Raw genomic sequence first — 14,469 nt, forward strand, 5'->3', positions numbered from 1 at the left:
TAGCAGCAGGTTCAGACTGTGGCGATTTATTTCCCTCTTCAATGTTGGTCCTAGAAGGGGAGGGAGCCTGCCTGCTTGACTGCCTTTGCCTGCTTGCCATAGATCTTCCATCAATGAGTCACCAAGGTCTCTGCTCTTAAATCTGGGTCTGCGCTCTCCTTCACGGCTGCGTGTGGCCCCGACCTGCAGCAGCATCCCTCACTCCTGCTTTAAATCTTTCCTGAGCAGCTGCTGGTGACATTAGCATTTTCTCTTGCCAGCCCATGGAGACCAGGAGACCTGCCCTGCTAAGGAAGGAATTAACCCAGCAGCATCACATATCAGAGGTATCTTTTTATTGACTGTTTACAGAAATACAGTAGCACTCCAATTAGGTGGCTTAGGCGAGTTCTCCAGAAGGTGCCTTCCTTCTCAGCACTGCTGGGAGATCCCAAGGAGAAACCTGCCCTTTAACACTTTGGGGTTTTTCTGGAGGCTTTGGGGCTTCCCAGCATAAACTTCCTAACACCTTCAGCTCTCCAGGGGTTGGGAGTTGTTTGAACTAGCAGATGAAATTCAAGAGAAAAAAAAAGGAAAAGAAACCCCCACAAGCTGGAGGGCGGTCTGAACACACCTGATATGTTGTAAGCCAGCCCTGCCATGATCCCCATCCATCACTGTATGTGTCTCCAGCTCCACAGGACCCCACTGCTTCCTAGAGCTCAGCTGTTTGCCACTAAGTGTGCGTAGCTCTGGGCTTTGCACGCTCTTTTTCACACAGCTTGTTGGCCATAAAACAAATATTTCTTGGTCTTTTTTTCTTCCTGAACATGTGTAAGAATGAGACCCTTTCCTTCAGCTGTTCACATACCATTTCAGGGCAAGGAAGGTATGCTCAGCTGGGCTGATAAAATAATTTAACATTTATTTATGTATTTAATTGACTTTTTTTTTTTTTTTTGGCAATCAAGGTGTAGTGGTTGGCTTGTTTTGTGTGTCCTTGCTACAAGAAACTGCAGACACTTCTGGCGTAGAGGCATTTTGGCGGGAGCAGCTGCTGTTGGCCTCACTCAGTAGTCAGTGAGAGGGTATCGCAGGAAGATGAAGATAAGGATGATACAGAAGGTGGCAAGGGCTGAGCTGGTGATGTTAAAAAGCCGAGCTGTCTTGGCATCTTCAACTGCTCCATTTAAGTCATTGAGCAGTTTCTTATCCCGCACCTGAGACAAAAAGATAATTAAATAAAGTAGTTGCAATATGTATGAAAGACATGACTTGTTTCAAGCAACAGCCACAAACCCCAGTGCACCTGTATGTGGTTACCTGTACAGGTGCACTGTGAGGGCTGGGCTGGGCCTCTTTGTATTTGAGCATTTGGGGTGCCATAAAACATCCTGAGGTGAGGTTTGCACCCAGTCTCTGCTATGGGTTGAGCTTGTGAAGCCAAGCACTGTAATACCTGTGGGCTGGAAATTCTTGGAAGCAGAGAAGACTTAAAAGAGTGCCCCATTGCTGTTACCAACCAGGCAAACCAGAGCCCCACGGTCCCCGGAGTGGGACAGTGTCATTTGGAGCCTGAAGGTACACAAGGGAAATGAGATGCCATTGTACACCCCAGGCACATAGGCACTAAAGCACACTTCCCACTGTGTCACAGCACCCTGGCCCTGCAGCGCCAGGTTGGGCTCACCCAGGCCACAAGGGAGAAGGCTGGCTGCAGTTCTGGTGTGCATCCCTGTGCCTCCATCTGCACTGAGGGGCCGAGCGGGTAAAACCTGGCAGAGCATCCTACTGCAGCTCCAGGGCTGTGCATGAGCCTCCAGCATATTAAGTAGCCCAGGGTTAATGAGTTCCCTTCCTTTTGCAGGTCTTATGCAGATTGTGTAGCATCTCTGCCACAGGCAGTTTTCTATTCTAACAGCAGTCTGCTCCCTTCATTATCCCATGGGTTGGGACTTTATGGACTTTCCTTGGGACAGCTCTGCAGTGGGTGATGATTGTGCATGTCCATGTCACTGGTCTGTCCCCACCTCTTCCAGGCTGCCAGGCAGTGCACGGCACTGCCAGCAGCAATGCCACTAGTGGGCATTACCGATGTACTGGCGACAGCATTACCAGGCAGCAGATGGCACTGCAAGGCAGCAGATGGCACTGCCAGGCAGCAATGGCATTACCAGGCAGCATGTGGCATTACCAGGCAGTGGATGGCACTGCAGGCAGCGTGTGGCATTACCAGGCAGTGGATGGCACTGCCAGGTGGCAGAAGGCATAGCCAGGCAGCACATGGCACTGTAAGGAAATGATGGCATCACAAGGCAGCAGATGGCACAGCCAGGCAACGATGCTATGAGCAGGCAGAGATGGCACTACGAGGCAGAGGATGGCACAGCCAGGCAGTGACAACACAGCCAGGCAGGCAGCAATGGCACAGCCAGGCAGCTGATGGCACTGTCCACCAGCAGCAGCTCTGCAGTTGGATCCCAGCAGAGGAGGGGTCAGACTCCACTGCTTCTTAGCAGGGAGATGTCCCTGTCCCCAGGCTGCCCCTTCAGCCAGCACTCAGAAGACTCAGGCAGCTTGAGCCACAAGGATGAACAAATGGACCTGGACACTTGACCCCTCACCCATCTCCCATATCCAAGTGGGGTGCCCAGGGTGTGGCAGGGCCTGCCCCACTGCCCACTCTTGGGTGGGGGTTGTGGGGAGTGGGGCTGTGAGCCCCTTGCCTGCCCTGCTGCCAGCAGTGAGAGCCCTGCCAGGCAGTGCTGGCTGGACACCAGATGTGGGTGGCAAGCTGCAAAAGCCAGCACCAGAGTCAAACCGAGGAATATTAAAAGGCTTTTATCGATTAGGAGCTTTCCAAAAAGACACTGCAATAGATTCAGACCACATCTTAGAGACTTTTTTCTCTTCCTCCTGCAGTGCTTACCCACAGGGCTGTCCTGAAAGCCTTCCGCTGGACATGGGGAAGGGTTGCTGCACCCCTTGTTCTCACTGAGTTGTGCTAATTCATGGGTCCTCTAAAACTGCATTTCAGACCCTCAAGCAACATTCCTCCTCTCCATCACAGCAATGAGGACCTCTTTGCACAAGCAACCCCTGATCTTCTGAACTGTGGGTAGGGAAGCTGCTGTTGGCATGAGACCCACAGGATCTGCTGCTAGCAGGCACATAGGCAAGAATGAGCCTATTTTTCATACTTGTATTAAATCAAACTGTGCCATGTCCTCGGCCTCTGATGTGCCCTGCTTGTTGGAGCTTGGAGCTGGAGCTGGGGCCACCTACCCATTGCCCTGCTGTGGAGTGCTCACTTCAGCATCCTTCTGGGATCAGGAAGAGGGGACAGTCACAAACTGCATGTGTCTTTGGGGCACACTTGGCTGGAGCTCTCAGCAGAGGAGATGATCTCTGGGAAGGCATCAAGCCGGCAGCTTGGGAGCCCACATGCCTTTCTGTGTCAGCTGAATGTCTGGGATGACTCACATTTGAAATTATTCAGTAAGTTTAACATCCTCCCCAAAACCCCTAGGCTCAGCAGCACCAGACAACTGGCACCTCCTCACGCACTGGTGAGAAGCCCCAGAGGTGCTGGATTCAGGCCAGAAATCCTGCTTGCTGCTCCCAGCAGACTCTTTGAAGCTCTCACACACTTTCCTCTTCCCAGTGGTGGGGCTGCCTCAGGCAAAACTGACATGGAGCAAATGCCTTTTGCCCCTTCCTGCACTGTAACCCGGTGTTTTCTGCCACAGGCAAGCTGGCGTTTGCTGTCAGTGTTTGCCAGGCAGACAGAGGTTTCTCCAGCAGACCGGCACACTGAGCTCTGCAACCCTCCTGCAGCCAAGCTGCTTTACCTTTGTGAGGCCAGTTCCTCTTGGCCCCAGGAGCTGAATCCTACTCCTCACCTCCAGTTCCTCCTCTCCCTGGGGCACCCTATAACCCTAATTTCCATGCTCAGCCTTCTCCAGTGCTCCCAGCCTCTCCCAGCAGCATCTCCCACCTGGCACCAGCTCACACTCGTGGCTGGTGCTTTAGCCCTTTCCCATGACACTTCCCATGACAAGGAGCAGCACCTCTCCTTGACTTTCCCATGGATCTCCCTTTGGTTCCTGTCATGCTGCTGCTGCTGTGTCAAGGGGTGCCCTCTCCCCATTGACACCATTTTCCCACAGTTTTTTTTTTTTTTTTTTTTTTTTTTTTTTTTTTTTTTTTTTTTAAATCGCTTCTATTTCTTCCCTTTCCTGTTGTTTGGGTCCAAATGATGGCCACCTTTGACTCCTACCAAAGGGCACCCAACTGCCTCCTCTCCCCACACCTCCAGCTGGTCCCACCCACACACTCCTGCTAACCCCTGTGGCTTCAGTGGTCACTCTCAAGAAAATCATCCCTGATTGCCCATAATCATTTACACTGAAATGGAGCCTCTAAGCGCCAGACAAGTGCAAGGGCCCCTGTGGCATAAAAGTACAATGAAAAGGAGTTTTGCCTTACACACCACTCACAGCTCCAGCCTCCCACATCTCTCCAGAGCAGCCTTGCCTCCTCCTGCATGTCTTTGCACCCCCAGATGCTTCCAGATGTCTCCCTTTAACGTCCTGCTGTGGCAACTGAGCCAGGCTCTGGAGGAGCTCTCCTGGAGAACAGATAAGTATTTCAGCTCCTTCCCTGCTTTGTCCTTAAGGAGATGCTGGTGTCTTTCCTATAGACCACTTCAGCTTTTCCTATTTTCATGCTCCTGTGGCCATCATCATCATAATGTGCTGGTAGCTGGTGCATGAGCTTCTGGGAGCCCTGGAAGCTGATTCTTTCCATAGCCAAAGAGATGAAGCACAGTGAGGGACAGGTCCTCAAGGTCACAAGGTTGAATCCCCACCCTAGACCCAGGTATGGTGTTTACTTAGCCACAGGCTCTTCTCATCATTCCTTTGACCCTTCTTACCTTGCCTAAAACTAGATGGGGATTTTTGGCCCTGCTTTGCACTGAGGTGACTGGAGTGTGAGGATAATTACATCTTCTGACTGGGGTTTCCCTGGGCACCTCCAAGTACTGTGTGGTGGCATCTTTGGAGATTGTCCCTGGACAAGGCAGAGTTCACCTCTGATCCATGCTGGCAACTTACACAATTTATTTTTTCTTCCATGCCTATCCTTACATGAAACACAGCCAGCTTTTGTGCTCTAACATGCAAACCTTTCTCCTCTCCTGTCTCACCAACAAAAGGTGGTGTGTCCTACCCATCCATCCATCCATCCATCCATCCATCCATCCATCCATCCATCCATCCATCCATCCATCCATCCATCCCTACTTGCCTGTCACCTCCCTGCTGCTCACCTTGTCTTCCAATATCTCCATCTCACTAACTCTGTCTTCCCACACCTCCAGCGTGTCAGTGCCAAAGGGTTCTTTCCCTCCTCCCTCTCATCACTGTCCTCTGCCCTTTGTTTCCTTGGGGTTTTACGTTCTGCTTTCTCTCCAAGTGCTCCCCTTGGCTCCTACCACCCCAGTCCCTCCCCTAGCAGTCACCTCCCCTTGCTCTGCTCTGAGGCTCAGTGCCTCTTGTTTTTGGGAGCAGCAAACTTGCTGCTCTAATAAAAAAGTGCTGCCTCAGCTTGCAGAAGGAGACAAATGATTTCTTGATAACGAGTCTAATGAGGCTATTTTTAAGGCAGCCTGGAAGTCCACAGCTGGTTGTCAGTAAACCCATTTCTATGCAGAGCTCCCTGCACAGAAGGAGCTCTGGAGGCAATCCTTGGATTTATTTGTTCTGTGAATTGCTCAAGAGCTCTCCAGCCCACGTGACTCCACCACACCGGCACTGGCATCACGGGACTGTCACCCCTGCATTTCACCCACGTCCATAAACCATTGCTCTTTCCGAAAAGCAGGATGAGAGCCTGCCTGAGAGGCTGGGTGTGGCAGCTTCTCTGGGTTAATAAATAGCTGTGGATTCGTGCTGGTCTGCTTCCACTCGAAACAAGGAAGATCAACAAGTGGCAAGAGAGGAGGGCAAACAGTTGTGCTCACAGCTGTGTGCTAAGGGCTAGGCAGAGAGTGGGCAAGAGAGCTTGGCATATTTCCATGACCTCAAGGGGCAAGAAAACTCTGCAAGTAATGATGTGGGCTGCTGGTGAGGCTTAAAAAGCCAGCAAGGCTCCTTGGCATCTTCGTCTCTATAGAGCCACAGCGAGGCATCCATACTGCGGCGCATCTCAGATCCCAGCTCCTCTGATCTACTGCCTCATGGCACAATGGGTACAGAGGACTTGGCTCACCCTGACAGTCTCTAGAGACGAAGCTCTGAACAACTGAAGTGAGATCTCCTGCCACCAGGCACTGATGCATCATTCATTACCACTTGGAGCTGGGAGAGAGGAAGGGAGGGAGCTGCTGAATATCAGACCACAACACTTGCTTCTGATCAAAACCAACTGAATCCAAAGTGCTGCTGTTGGAGTGATACTTTTATCTGTGCTGGGTTGGAGTTAGGGCTACTTTCTTAGGGTTTTTTTAACTTCCCTGGTCGTGCTGTTGATCTCTCCTCCCCCAGCATCCAGCACACATGATTAGATGCAAGCGCCTTGCTTGAACTCGAGGAGGCTGACCTTGAGAAGCCTGACATGCTAGAAATGACCCCTGGAGGGATCCATGAGTTGTATGACCCCGTTGTAGCCCAGCAAGCTGTGTTTGCTGAGGATCTGGCCTGCTATGGGGGTAAATAAAGCTGAAGTGTGCTGCCACACTCCTGTTCAGAGTGCTCGGCTGTGACGTCTGTCACACACAGAATCTGCCTCGTATATCACAGTTTCTGCCCTCACCTGACTTCATGTATTTCTTTCTTCACAAATTCTTTGGTGCTGGGGTGGGGGTTTTGGACATTTTTTAGTAAATGGTTATCACCACAAAATAGCATTTCCCTGCAGAAAGAAATCTAGAAGTCTGCAGCTAGCATGCAAAAGGCCAGGCAGACATGATGAGGCTGAAACCAATAAAATAGGGCATGAGGAAGGGGACAGCTTCACAGTAATATTCAAGTGTACCAAGGATATATCTGTCTTCCAGTGTGGGCATTATGTTGCTGAAACCAGAGGAAATGCTCGGGTGTGCTAAGATGTATACTGAAACATCTCATGGACTTGGGTCATGAAGGAGATACTGCCTTATTAACAGTATGACTCTGTCAGAAGCAGGTGACCTGTATGACAGGGAATTGAAAATTCTATTTCTGATAATGAAAATGATAATTCCTGAAGTTGCTAGATGTTTTAGTTGTTTAAAGGAAGTGTAAAAGCTGTAACCCAGGAAACACTTAATGGTATCAGTGCACTGATGGCCCTTGAGGAAACTGTGTTCCACTGGCTGAGGGCTCTGCTGTCAGGGGTCCCAGAAGAGGCTCAGGGAGAGGAAGGTGCAGCTTCATTCTTCTTCCTACTGCCCCTTAGTCGGTCCTTTCAAAGCACAGACATCCTAGAAAGGTCAGACTTAAGTTCTTACTGCTCAAATGTCCTTACATTTAATTGCAGAGGAACAAGAGAAGTCTGTTTAAAGGGATATCTGTCCCCAGGGCATTTCTTGCTCCTGTTTTCTCAGAACTTCTGGGAAAAACATTATTGACAGTAAAAGAGAAGAAAACATGTTTCTGGAAAAATAACCATAACACTCAGCCTGGCTAGGGTGTTGTGAAGATCCCTGCAGTAGCTGTGGGTAAGAACAGAGCTGCTGTTCTGAACATCCCAGTCTTCCTCAGGATAGACCGTATACTGCCCCAGCATCTGCATTGCCTCTCACCACCCACCCCAACAGCAGCTCATGAGAGCACCCGGCATCCCTTCAGCCACTTGCTAGCTCTCTCCTTTGCCTCTGAGGGATATTTTGTTTCTATTTTCCCCCTGCCACAGAGTCACAGCCACTGGGGAGCTCCAAAACCAGAGCAGAGTTATTTCTACCCACTCAGCTTACCTCTGTTTGGGTACCACGGTTACATCCCATCAGCTACTGCCTTCTCAGCCTGAAAGCCAAGGCTGGTTTTTGACAGCCATCTTCTATTCTCCTTTCTCTGATTTGGAGCAAATTTGCTCATTTGCCTTCCCTCACAACTGCCTCTTTTTTTCGTGCTTGAGTTTGTGTCCTCTAAGTTTTTGCAGATAGATGCCAAGCCCACACCTCTGTCCTGGTGCAAGGGTTACTTCTGGGTTTTGGCCTTCCTTCCATCCCATGTCAAGGATAGTGAAGAGTCCAGCCTCTAAAAACTCTGTGGGTGGCAGACACTACTCTATCTTGTCACCAGGGATGGGTCAGCCCTGTTCTCAGGCTGTCCTGCCCTCACTGCTGCAGCAGCAAGGAACCACATGTCCCCAGATACCCATGGTAGCCTCTTCCATGGGAAAGATGTAAATTGTTAAAGGCAAATACAGACAAGGAAAAGCTTAAAAAAACAAGGAGGAAGCCAGGTTTTTCTTCCCTTGCTGGATCAAGCTGTGAGGGGTGTTAAGGGACTTGCTCCCCCCAGTCATATTAGCCTGCTGCTGACTGGATTTGCCCTTTGCTTGGGGTGATGCTTCGCCACAGGATTATTTAAGTTATTAAGTGCCTCACCCAGGCAGCAGCAGAGCCTTCTGCACAGGCAATGGATGAGAGCTCACCTCCCATCTTGGAGAATGAGAAACTGAGGCAGGCATGACCAGGCCAGTGCTCAGTGAGCCCAAGACACAGGGCCTCAGACTTGTCCCTGAGCCTTTTTGATGGAGACCTTGATAGTGTTCGGGGCAGCCTCCTTGCAGTGCTGGGTGCTCACAGTCCAGCTGACAGGAGCTGTATGGGGTTAATTGATCTGCTTCTGTGACGAAGCCCGTCTGCACCCTGGCCTTCCTCTAAATGCTGCCTGCCAAAACAAATCAGCCAGCTCCTCTCTGGGCCACCCAACCGCCCCAGGCTCTCTGCACATCCATTCAGTTAGTTTTGCATCTGGCAGGCAGGGAAGGGGAGGGCAGCCCAGGGCCCTCTCTCCTAGCAGCTGCCAAGGTGCTGCCTGTTTGCCAGGCACCATCCCTGCCGGGCTGCTCTCCCTGCATCTATCAGGAATAATAACCTGGTCCCATTCCCATCATGGGCTGTGCTCCATGCTATCACCCTCTCCAACAACACAGCTCTCTATCCCCCCAGCCCACTGTGGGAAGCCCCCTGCACTCTCTTCCACCTTCTTACCATTCCCATGATGCTGGCAGGTCTCCAGGCCTTGTTTTGGGATTTATAGGGCTTGGGCTGGGGGAAGCTGGCCACGAGCTCTGGTGTTTTAATTATGGAGAGGGCAAGAAAGAAACAGGCAGGATTGCCCTGCACTTTGTAAGCTTCTTATCCCCTGCAACTCGCCAGCTGATGGCTGATCCTGGCTAGCTGCTTCTTACTGTTCCTGCCTGACCATCCAATGCTGCTGGGTCCTATCCTGACTATCTCTAACAGCCAGGATCCCAAATAAGGGACCTAGTGCCGGCGTGCCTGCAGGTGCAGCATGACCCAAAGCAGCCCTGTGTTGCCTGCCTGTCACCCTGCCGCCGCGGTACAGAGGAGCCTCTGAGGATACTTGGAGCAAATGAAAGCACCTCTTCCCCACCTGAAGTAACATCCCAGGTTCCTCAGCTCTTCCCATCCCCATCCCCATTGTCTGCAGCCTCTCATTTGGGTGGCAAAGATGTGTTTCACATCAGGCACAACCCCCAAACGCTTCCCCCCTGCCTGGTCACCCCCTACCCCGAGCCCTGCGCTCAGTACTCACTTTCAATGAATAGGCCAAGGCGATGAAGCCGAGGCAGCAGAAGTTGAGGTATACAAAGTTGAAGATGGACCAGAGATAGTAGTCGTTCACCTCGGTGGTGTCAGGGTAGATTTCGATGACAGTGGTGGGATTGGTCATTGTCTTCTTCTCCACCGAGTGCTTGCATGGGACCGCTGGCCGCAGGCTGTCCCCTTTGCAGCTCTTGCTTTCCATGAGATAAATGGCAGAAGAAGGAGACAGGACGGGCGAAGCTTGCCGGAGCGCTGGGGGCTTGGCAATGCAGGCGAAGCAGCCCTGTGGGGGGCCTTGCGGGGGTCTCGGGGTCCAGGCCACCCCCTCAAAGGGGCATGGTGGGCCCAAGGTGGGGTCCTGTGTCCTCTCCGTGGTGGCTGCTGCGGCGTCACCTCGCTCTGCCCTGGCAAAGCAAAAAGCCTCCCCGTCAAAAATGGGGGTGAGGGGATGGAAAGGCCGGGAGCAGAGTGAAAAGAGAAAGAGGGGAAGGAGCAGAGAAGGGGAGACGTGGGGGGAAGGCAGAAGAGACAGAGAGGGACCGGGAGACCGAGGAGAGAGCAGGGAGAGGAGTGAGGGAGTGGGCAGAGGAGAGAGGGAGGAGAGTAGGGCAGGCAGGAGAGGGAGGAGGGAACACCGCTACACCCGGGAACCACGACGCCGCCGCCTCGGCGCGGAGCCGCCGCCGGCCCCGGCCCCGCGGCGGGGACAGAGGCGCGGGCAAGGGCGGGCAGCATCCCTCCCCCTCTGCCACGGCCTCCCCCGCCGCTGCCCGCTGGCCTGAGTGACCCGCGTTCCAGTCACCACGGGGGAAATAATCTTTTTTTTAAAAAAGGAGACAAATAAAAACAGAAAGAAACACATGGGAGGCGCCGGGGGTCTGCGAGGGAGTTGTCAGCCGACCGCGCTGCAGCCCCCCGCAGCCCTCCCCGCCCGCCTGTCTGTCTGTCGGGGCCTTCTCCTTTCTGTCCCATGCCGGGATGGGAGCCGGTGGCTCGGCTGCGGGAAGAGCGGCTCTCCCGGTGCGGCAGAGCAGCCCGCCCCTCCCTCCCTCCTTCCTTAGGGGGGTGGGTATTTTGGGGGGGATTTTTTTTTCCCTGAGTCCTAGTCTTTACGGTGATTCCATTTCCCGGTTCCTTCCACCTGCCAGCAGGTTTCCCATACCCCGCTCTCTCCACCTTTTTTTTTTTTATTTTTAAGGATATCGTGGCTGAGGAGGTGGAGGAAGAGGAGGAGGGGAAGAGGGGATGAAGACAGAGGATGGGGAAGGGCATATTAGAAGAAGTTCCTCTCCACCCTAGCTTCGCAAATAGGAGAGACTATTCCACCTCTGGCTGCCCGTCCGTCCGTCCATCGGTCTCCTCCAAAGGCATCAGGAGGAGCGAGGGATACTCACAAGGAGGGATGCGGGGAGTCGCTGCATATCCGGCTCAGCACTGCCTCCGGCTCGGCTTCCTCGGCGCTGGAGTTGAAGGAGGAGGGGAGGGCAGGGAGGGGGGCACCCATGGACTAGGGATGGGCAGGGAGGGAGTTAGGGGATGGGAAGGTCAACCTGCAGCCCCCTTTCTTCCCCCGAACATGCTTCACGCAGGAGAGCTCCTCTGTGTCTCAGCCCTTCTCGTGTCCCCCCCACTGGGACGTCACCTCCTGCTTGGAGCATCCTGGTAGCGCCCCGCTGGAGAAGGGCATCTCCTGGGCCCCGGCCGAACGGCTTTCCGGAGCAGCATAAGGTGATGCTCGGCCCTGTTCTCCACAGCGTCACCCACAGAGACATTTGTGGAGGGGACTGGCTGCAGCCTTGTTTGCGGGTTCACCGCTATGGACCTGGGTGAAAAACTAAAATAAGTGTGGCAGGAGTGTGTGGAGACAACCGGAATTAACAAAGGGAGGTGGTGGTGATGCAATGCTGTGGGGAAAAACGGGCTGTGGTCGTGAGGGGATGAATGGAAAGGGGATAAATCCTGTGTGTGAGGTAATAGATCCTGCTGGCATGGAGCAAATCCCAACGCAGGCAGGGGTGGGAGCACTCCAGCAGCAGGATGCACGGCATGTGGCTGCTTTAGGGGAGGGGGGTGGGGGTGTCCTGGTCAAGCCCGGGAGGATTTGGCTGTGCCCAGGCTTAGCACAGGATCAGGGATGTGCTTGCTACCCCTCATTGCTAACACTCTGGAAGCTGCATGGAATCCCAGCTTTAGGGTGCTGCGGTAGAGTCCCCCCAGGGACATGATGATGGAGAGCAGCTGGTGCCATGCAGGGACAGCTTGCAGGTCATTCAGGAGGATGCACAGGGAGGGTGAGGACACAAGGATACGCCGTGTCACCCCACAGTGACATCGCCTGGTGCAGGTGGCCTTGTTGCAGCAGGCAGTTCAGCTGTGGCGCTGGGAAAGGGTAGCAGAGAAATCCCCAGAATACTGGAAATGGGGTGGGTAGAACAATAGTTCATGTGAGCAGAAACTGCAAGGGAAGGGAAATCCTCTGGAAAAGCCTTAAGCCTACCCACAAAGTGCTGAGCTAAGAAATAAGGATAGTAATTCACTCAGCTCTTCACAGGCAGGTTTGGCTCCAGTGTAGGAGCACCCACCCTGTGTTCATCCCTGAGGGCTGATCTGATGTGGGGGAACTTCTTGCACATCCACAGGTCTCTGAGACTGGAGGAGGTCCAGTTTCCATGAGACCAATTTAATTCTTCTGAAGCCTGCATTGGTTTAAAAAGGACAAATTGCCCTCTGGTTCAGGATTTATCTCTGCTGGAGTGGTGTTGGGTCCTGCCAAAGTAAAGAAGGTTTTATTAGTGCTATGGCTGCCTGTGATGAGATCCAGATCTCTCTCCAAGAAGCTGCTAAGAAACAGAGGCAGTGCTAGGGTGAGAGTGATGCTCCTGTGGGATTAAGAGGTTTGCAGGAGAGGCAGAACCATGGCCAGCTGTCATCAGCTTTTCTAGAGGGCTTGGAAAAACTCAGCTGTGCAGAGTATCCTCCCTGCAGGCTCAGGAGGAACAATGAAACCCCATGTATGCAGACTGGAGCTACTGGTGAACCTGCTGTTTGTTTATCTGGGGAAAGCTGTGTGGGTAAGGCTGCTCCTCTTCTTAATGTCAGGCAGGGATGGAGGGTGAGCAGAGAAAAAGGTCAGAGGAGGTTTGGAGCAGGCAAGAGGAGGCAGCAGGGTGGTGTAGGGGAATGTGAAATCAACAGAGACAGTCACATTCCCTGGTATGATGAGGACTGAAAAGTCAGAGAGGTTGAATGGCTGTTTTTCCTCTTCTCCACATACCAGATCACCCTTACAGTTTGCAGAGCACTTTTTGGTCTTTGGGTGAGTGATTCATCATCTTCCTCAATGTTAAGTGTGAGTGGTGAGAGGTTTATTACATGGACCACAGTGGCATATATGCAGCATCACTGGTTCAACAACCTATTCATGTGACTCCCAGGAACTGACATAAAAAATGGAAGGAATAAAACCCCTCAATAGTCTACATTATTTTAACCTTCCTCCAATTTTCTGGGCATCTTCAAAAGTCATGCATGCACACCCTCAACCATATGGTCTAGGATACTTTCCTTTCAAATAAAAGGTGGGATGAATATGAATAATTGCCTGCATTCCTGTGGCATCAAGGCTGGCTTCCCCTTATACTAAGCATGGGACAAACAGAACAGAAATATGCTTTCTGCCCCAAAGCAATTCTCCCGTAATCATGCTAGAAACATGTGGGCTGTAGCATAACCAAGTGTTGTAAGACCTGTGAGAAAATCTTCTGTCTCAAATCCTACTCAAGCTCTTCAGAAACCATTAGCAGAACCTGACCCTGCTTTTTTTTTTTTTTTGGAAGGAAAAAGTCCACAGCCTCCTGAATGCTCCTCTCCTATTACCCCTATAAAACTGCTCAGTGGGTTGCTAAGTTCCATAAGCAGTAAGGCAGCCTGAGACTCGGAGAGGTAAATCCAATCTTCCCACTCTCCCTTGATCTGTTTCCTGTTCTGAGCTTTCATTCTGCACTCCACTTCTCTTCCCTCCCAAAGAAACCTAAAAATAAATCCAAGAAAGAGCGGAAAAAGGAAAAGCCATCAGCCCCCAAAATGATGTGCTTAGTCATTTATGGTGAGTAAAAATAGTTTCCCAAATGAACAAATTCCTGAGCCAACCAGATGAGCAAGTCATCTCCATAAATGAGGGGTCTCATCTTCCCTCTTCTTGGGCAGGAGAAGGAAGCCATTGTGTTAATCGGCTTTTGGTAAAGCCGTAAGCAGAACTGGAGAAGGATCTGGTCCATGAAGACAGCCCTGGGGGTAAGTGCCAGGCACCCCACTACTTAAGGGGACATGTAATGAAAAATTTGTTGGTTTTTTTTCACCAATGGAGACATTTAATGAAGAGTGAAATACCAAATTGTCATATACATGGAGTTCTGTAGAGATGGGGCAGTAAACAGGGGGGTGTTAAGTAAACCTGAGGACTTTCTGGGCAAGATAGTGTGGGGCTGCATTCAGGCTGCTCATGGGACAGAGTGTGTGCTTTGCTACCTGCTGGAAAAGCATGGGTGGGCAATTCTGGCTCTTGGTGTCTCCTGCTTTTGGCAAAGATCAAGGCTGTGGTTGTTCCCACTGGGATGTAATGTTCAGTACACAAGGCATGATTGAAGACTTATGCAGAATCCCCCCAGCAGAAACAGGGCCCTCATATTCCTGTCAATAAATATTTGGCA

The 14,469-nt window shown here is 51.8% G+C and overlaps 1 protein-coding gene across 2 annotated transcripts; it reads right to left on the minus strand.

The window, feature by feature from the left end:
* Positions 1-320: 320 nt before the first annotated feature.
* IFITM10 (interferon induced transmembrane protein 10) lies at positions 321-13,523 on the minus strand. Of its 2 annotated transcripts, XM_053946229.1 has the most exons (4): positions 11,155-13,523; positions 9,750-10,164; positions 4,468-4,609; positions 1,117-1,199 (listed from the first exon to the last, which is right to left on the minus strand). In XM_053946229.1, exons 1-3 carry the CDS (start codon positions 11,262-11,264, stop codon positions 4,475-4,477), a joined length of 660 nt encoding a protein of 219 aa, XP_053802204.1. In that variant the 5' UTR covers positions 11,265-13,523; the 3' UTR covers positions 1,117-1,199; positions 4,468-4,474. The 2 variants fall into 2 exon arrangements, with proteins under 2 accessions (XP_053802203.1, XP_053802204.1); XM_053946228.1 differs by lacking the exon at positions 4,468-4,609 and having other exon boundaries at positions 321-1,199.
* Positions 13,524-14,469: the final 946 nt, after the last annotated feature.

Source organism: Vidua chalybeata, chromosome 6 (assembly GCF_026979565.1).
Source record: "Vidua chalybeata isolate OUT-0048 chromosome 6, bVidCha1 merged haplotype, whole genome shotgun sequence".
NCBI lineage: Eukaryota > Metazoa > Chordata > Aves > Passeriformes > Viduidae > Vidua > Vidua chalybeata.

Excerpts from the sequence above, each read along its gene's own strand:
- IFITM10 (XM_053946228.1), bottom strand. The coding sequence starts at position 11,264 with ATGGGTGCCCCCCTCCCTGCCCTCCCCTCCTCCTTCAACTCCAGCGCC. Across the intron at positions 10,165-11,154 it reads GACTCCCCGCATCCCTCCTT|GGCAGAGCGAGGTGACGCCG; the intron begins GTGAGTATCCCT and ends TTGCTTTGCCAG. Across the intron at positions 1,200-9,749 it reads CCTTGGCCTATTCATTGAAA|GTGCGGGATAAGAAACTGCT; the intron begins GTGAGTACTGAG and ends TTTTTGTCTCAG.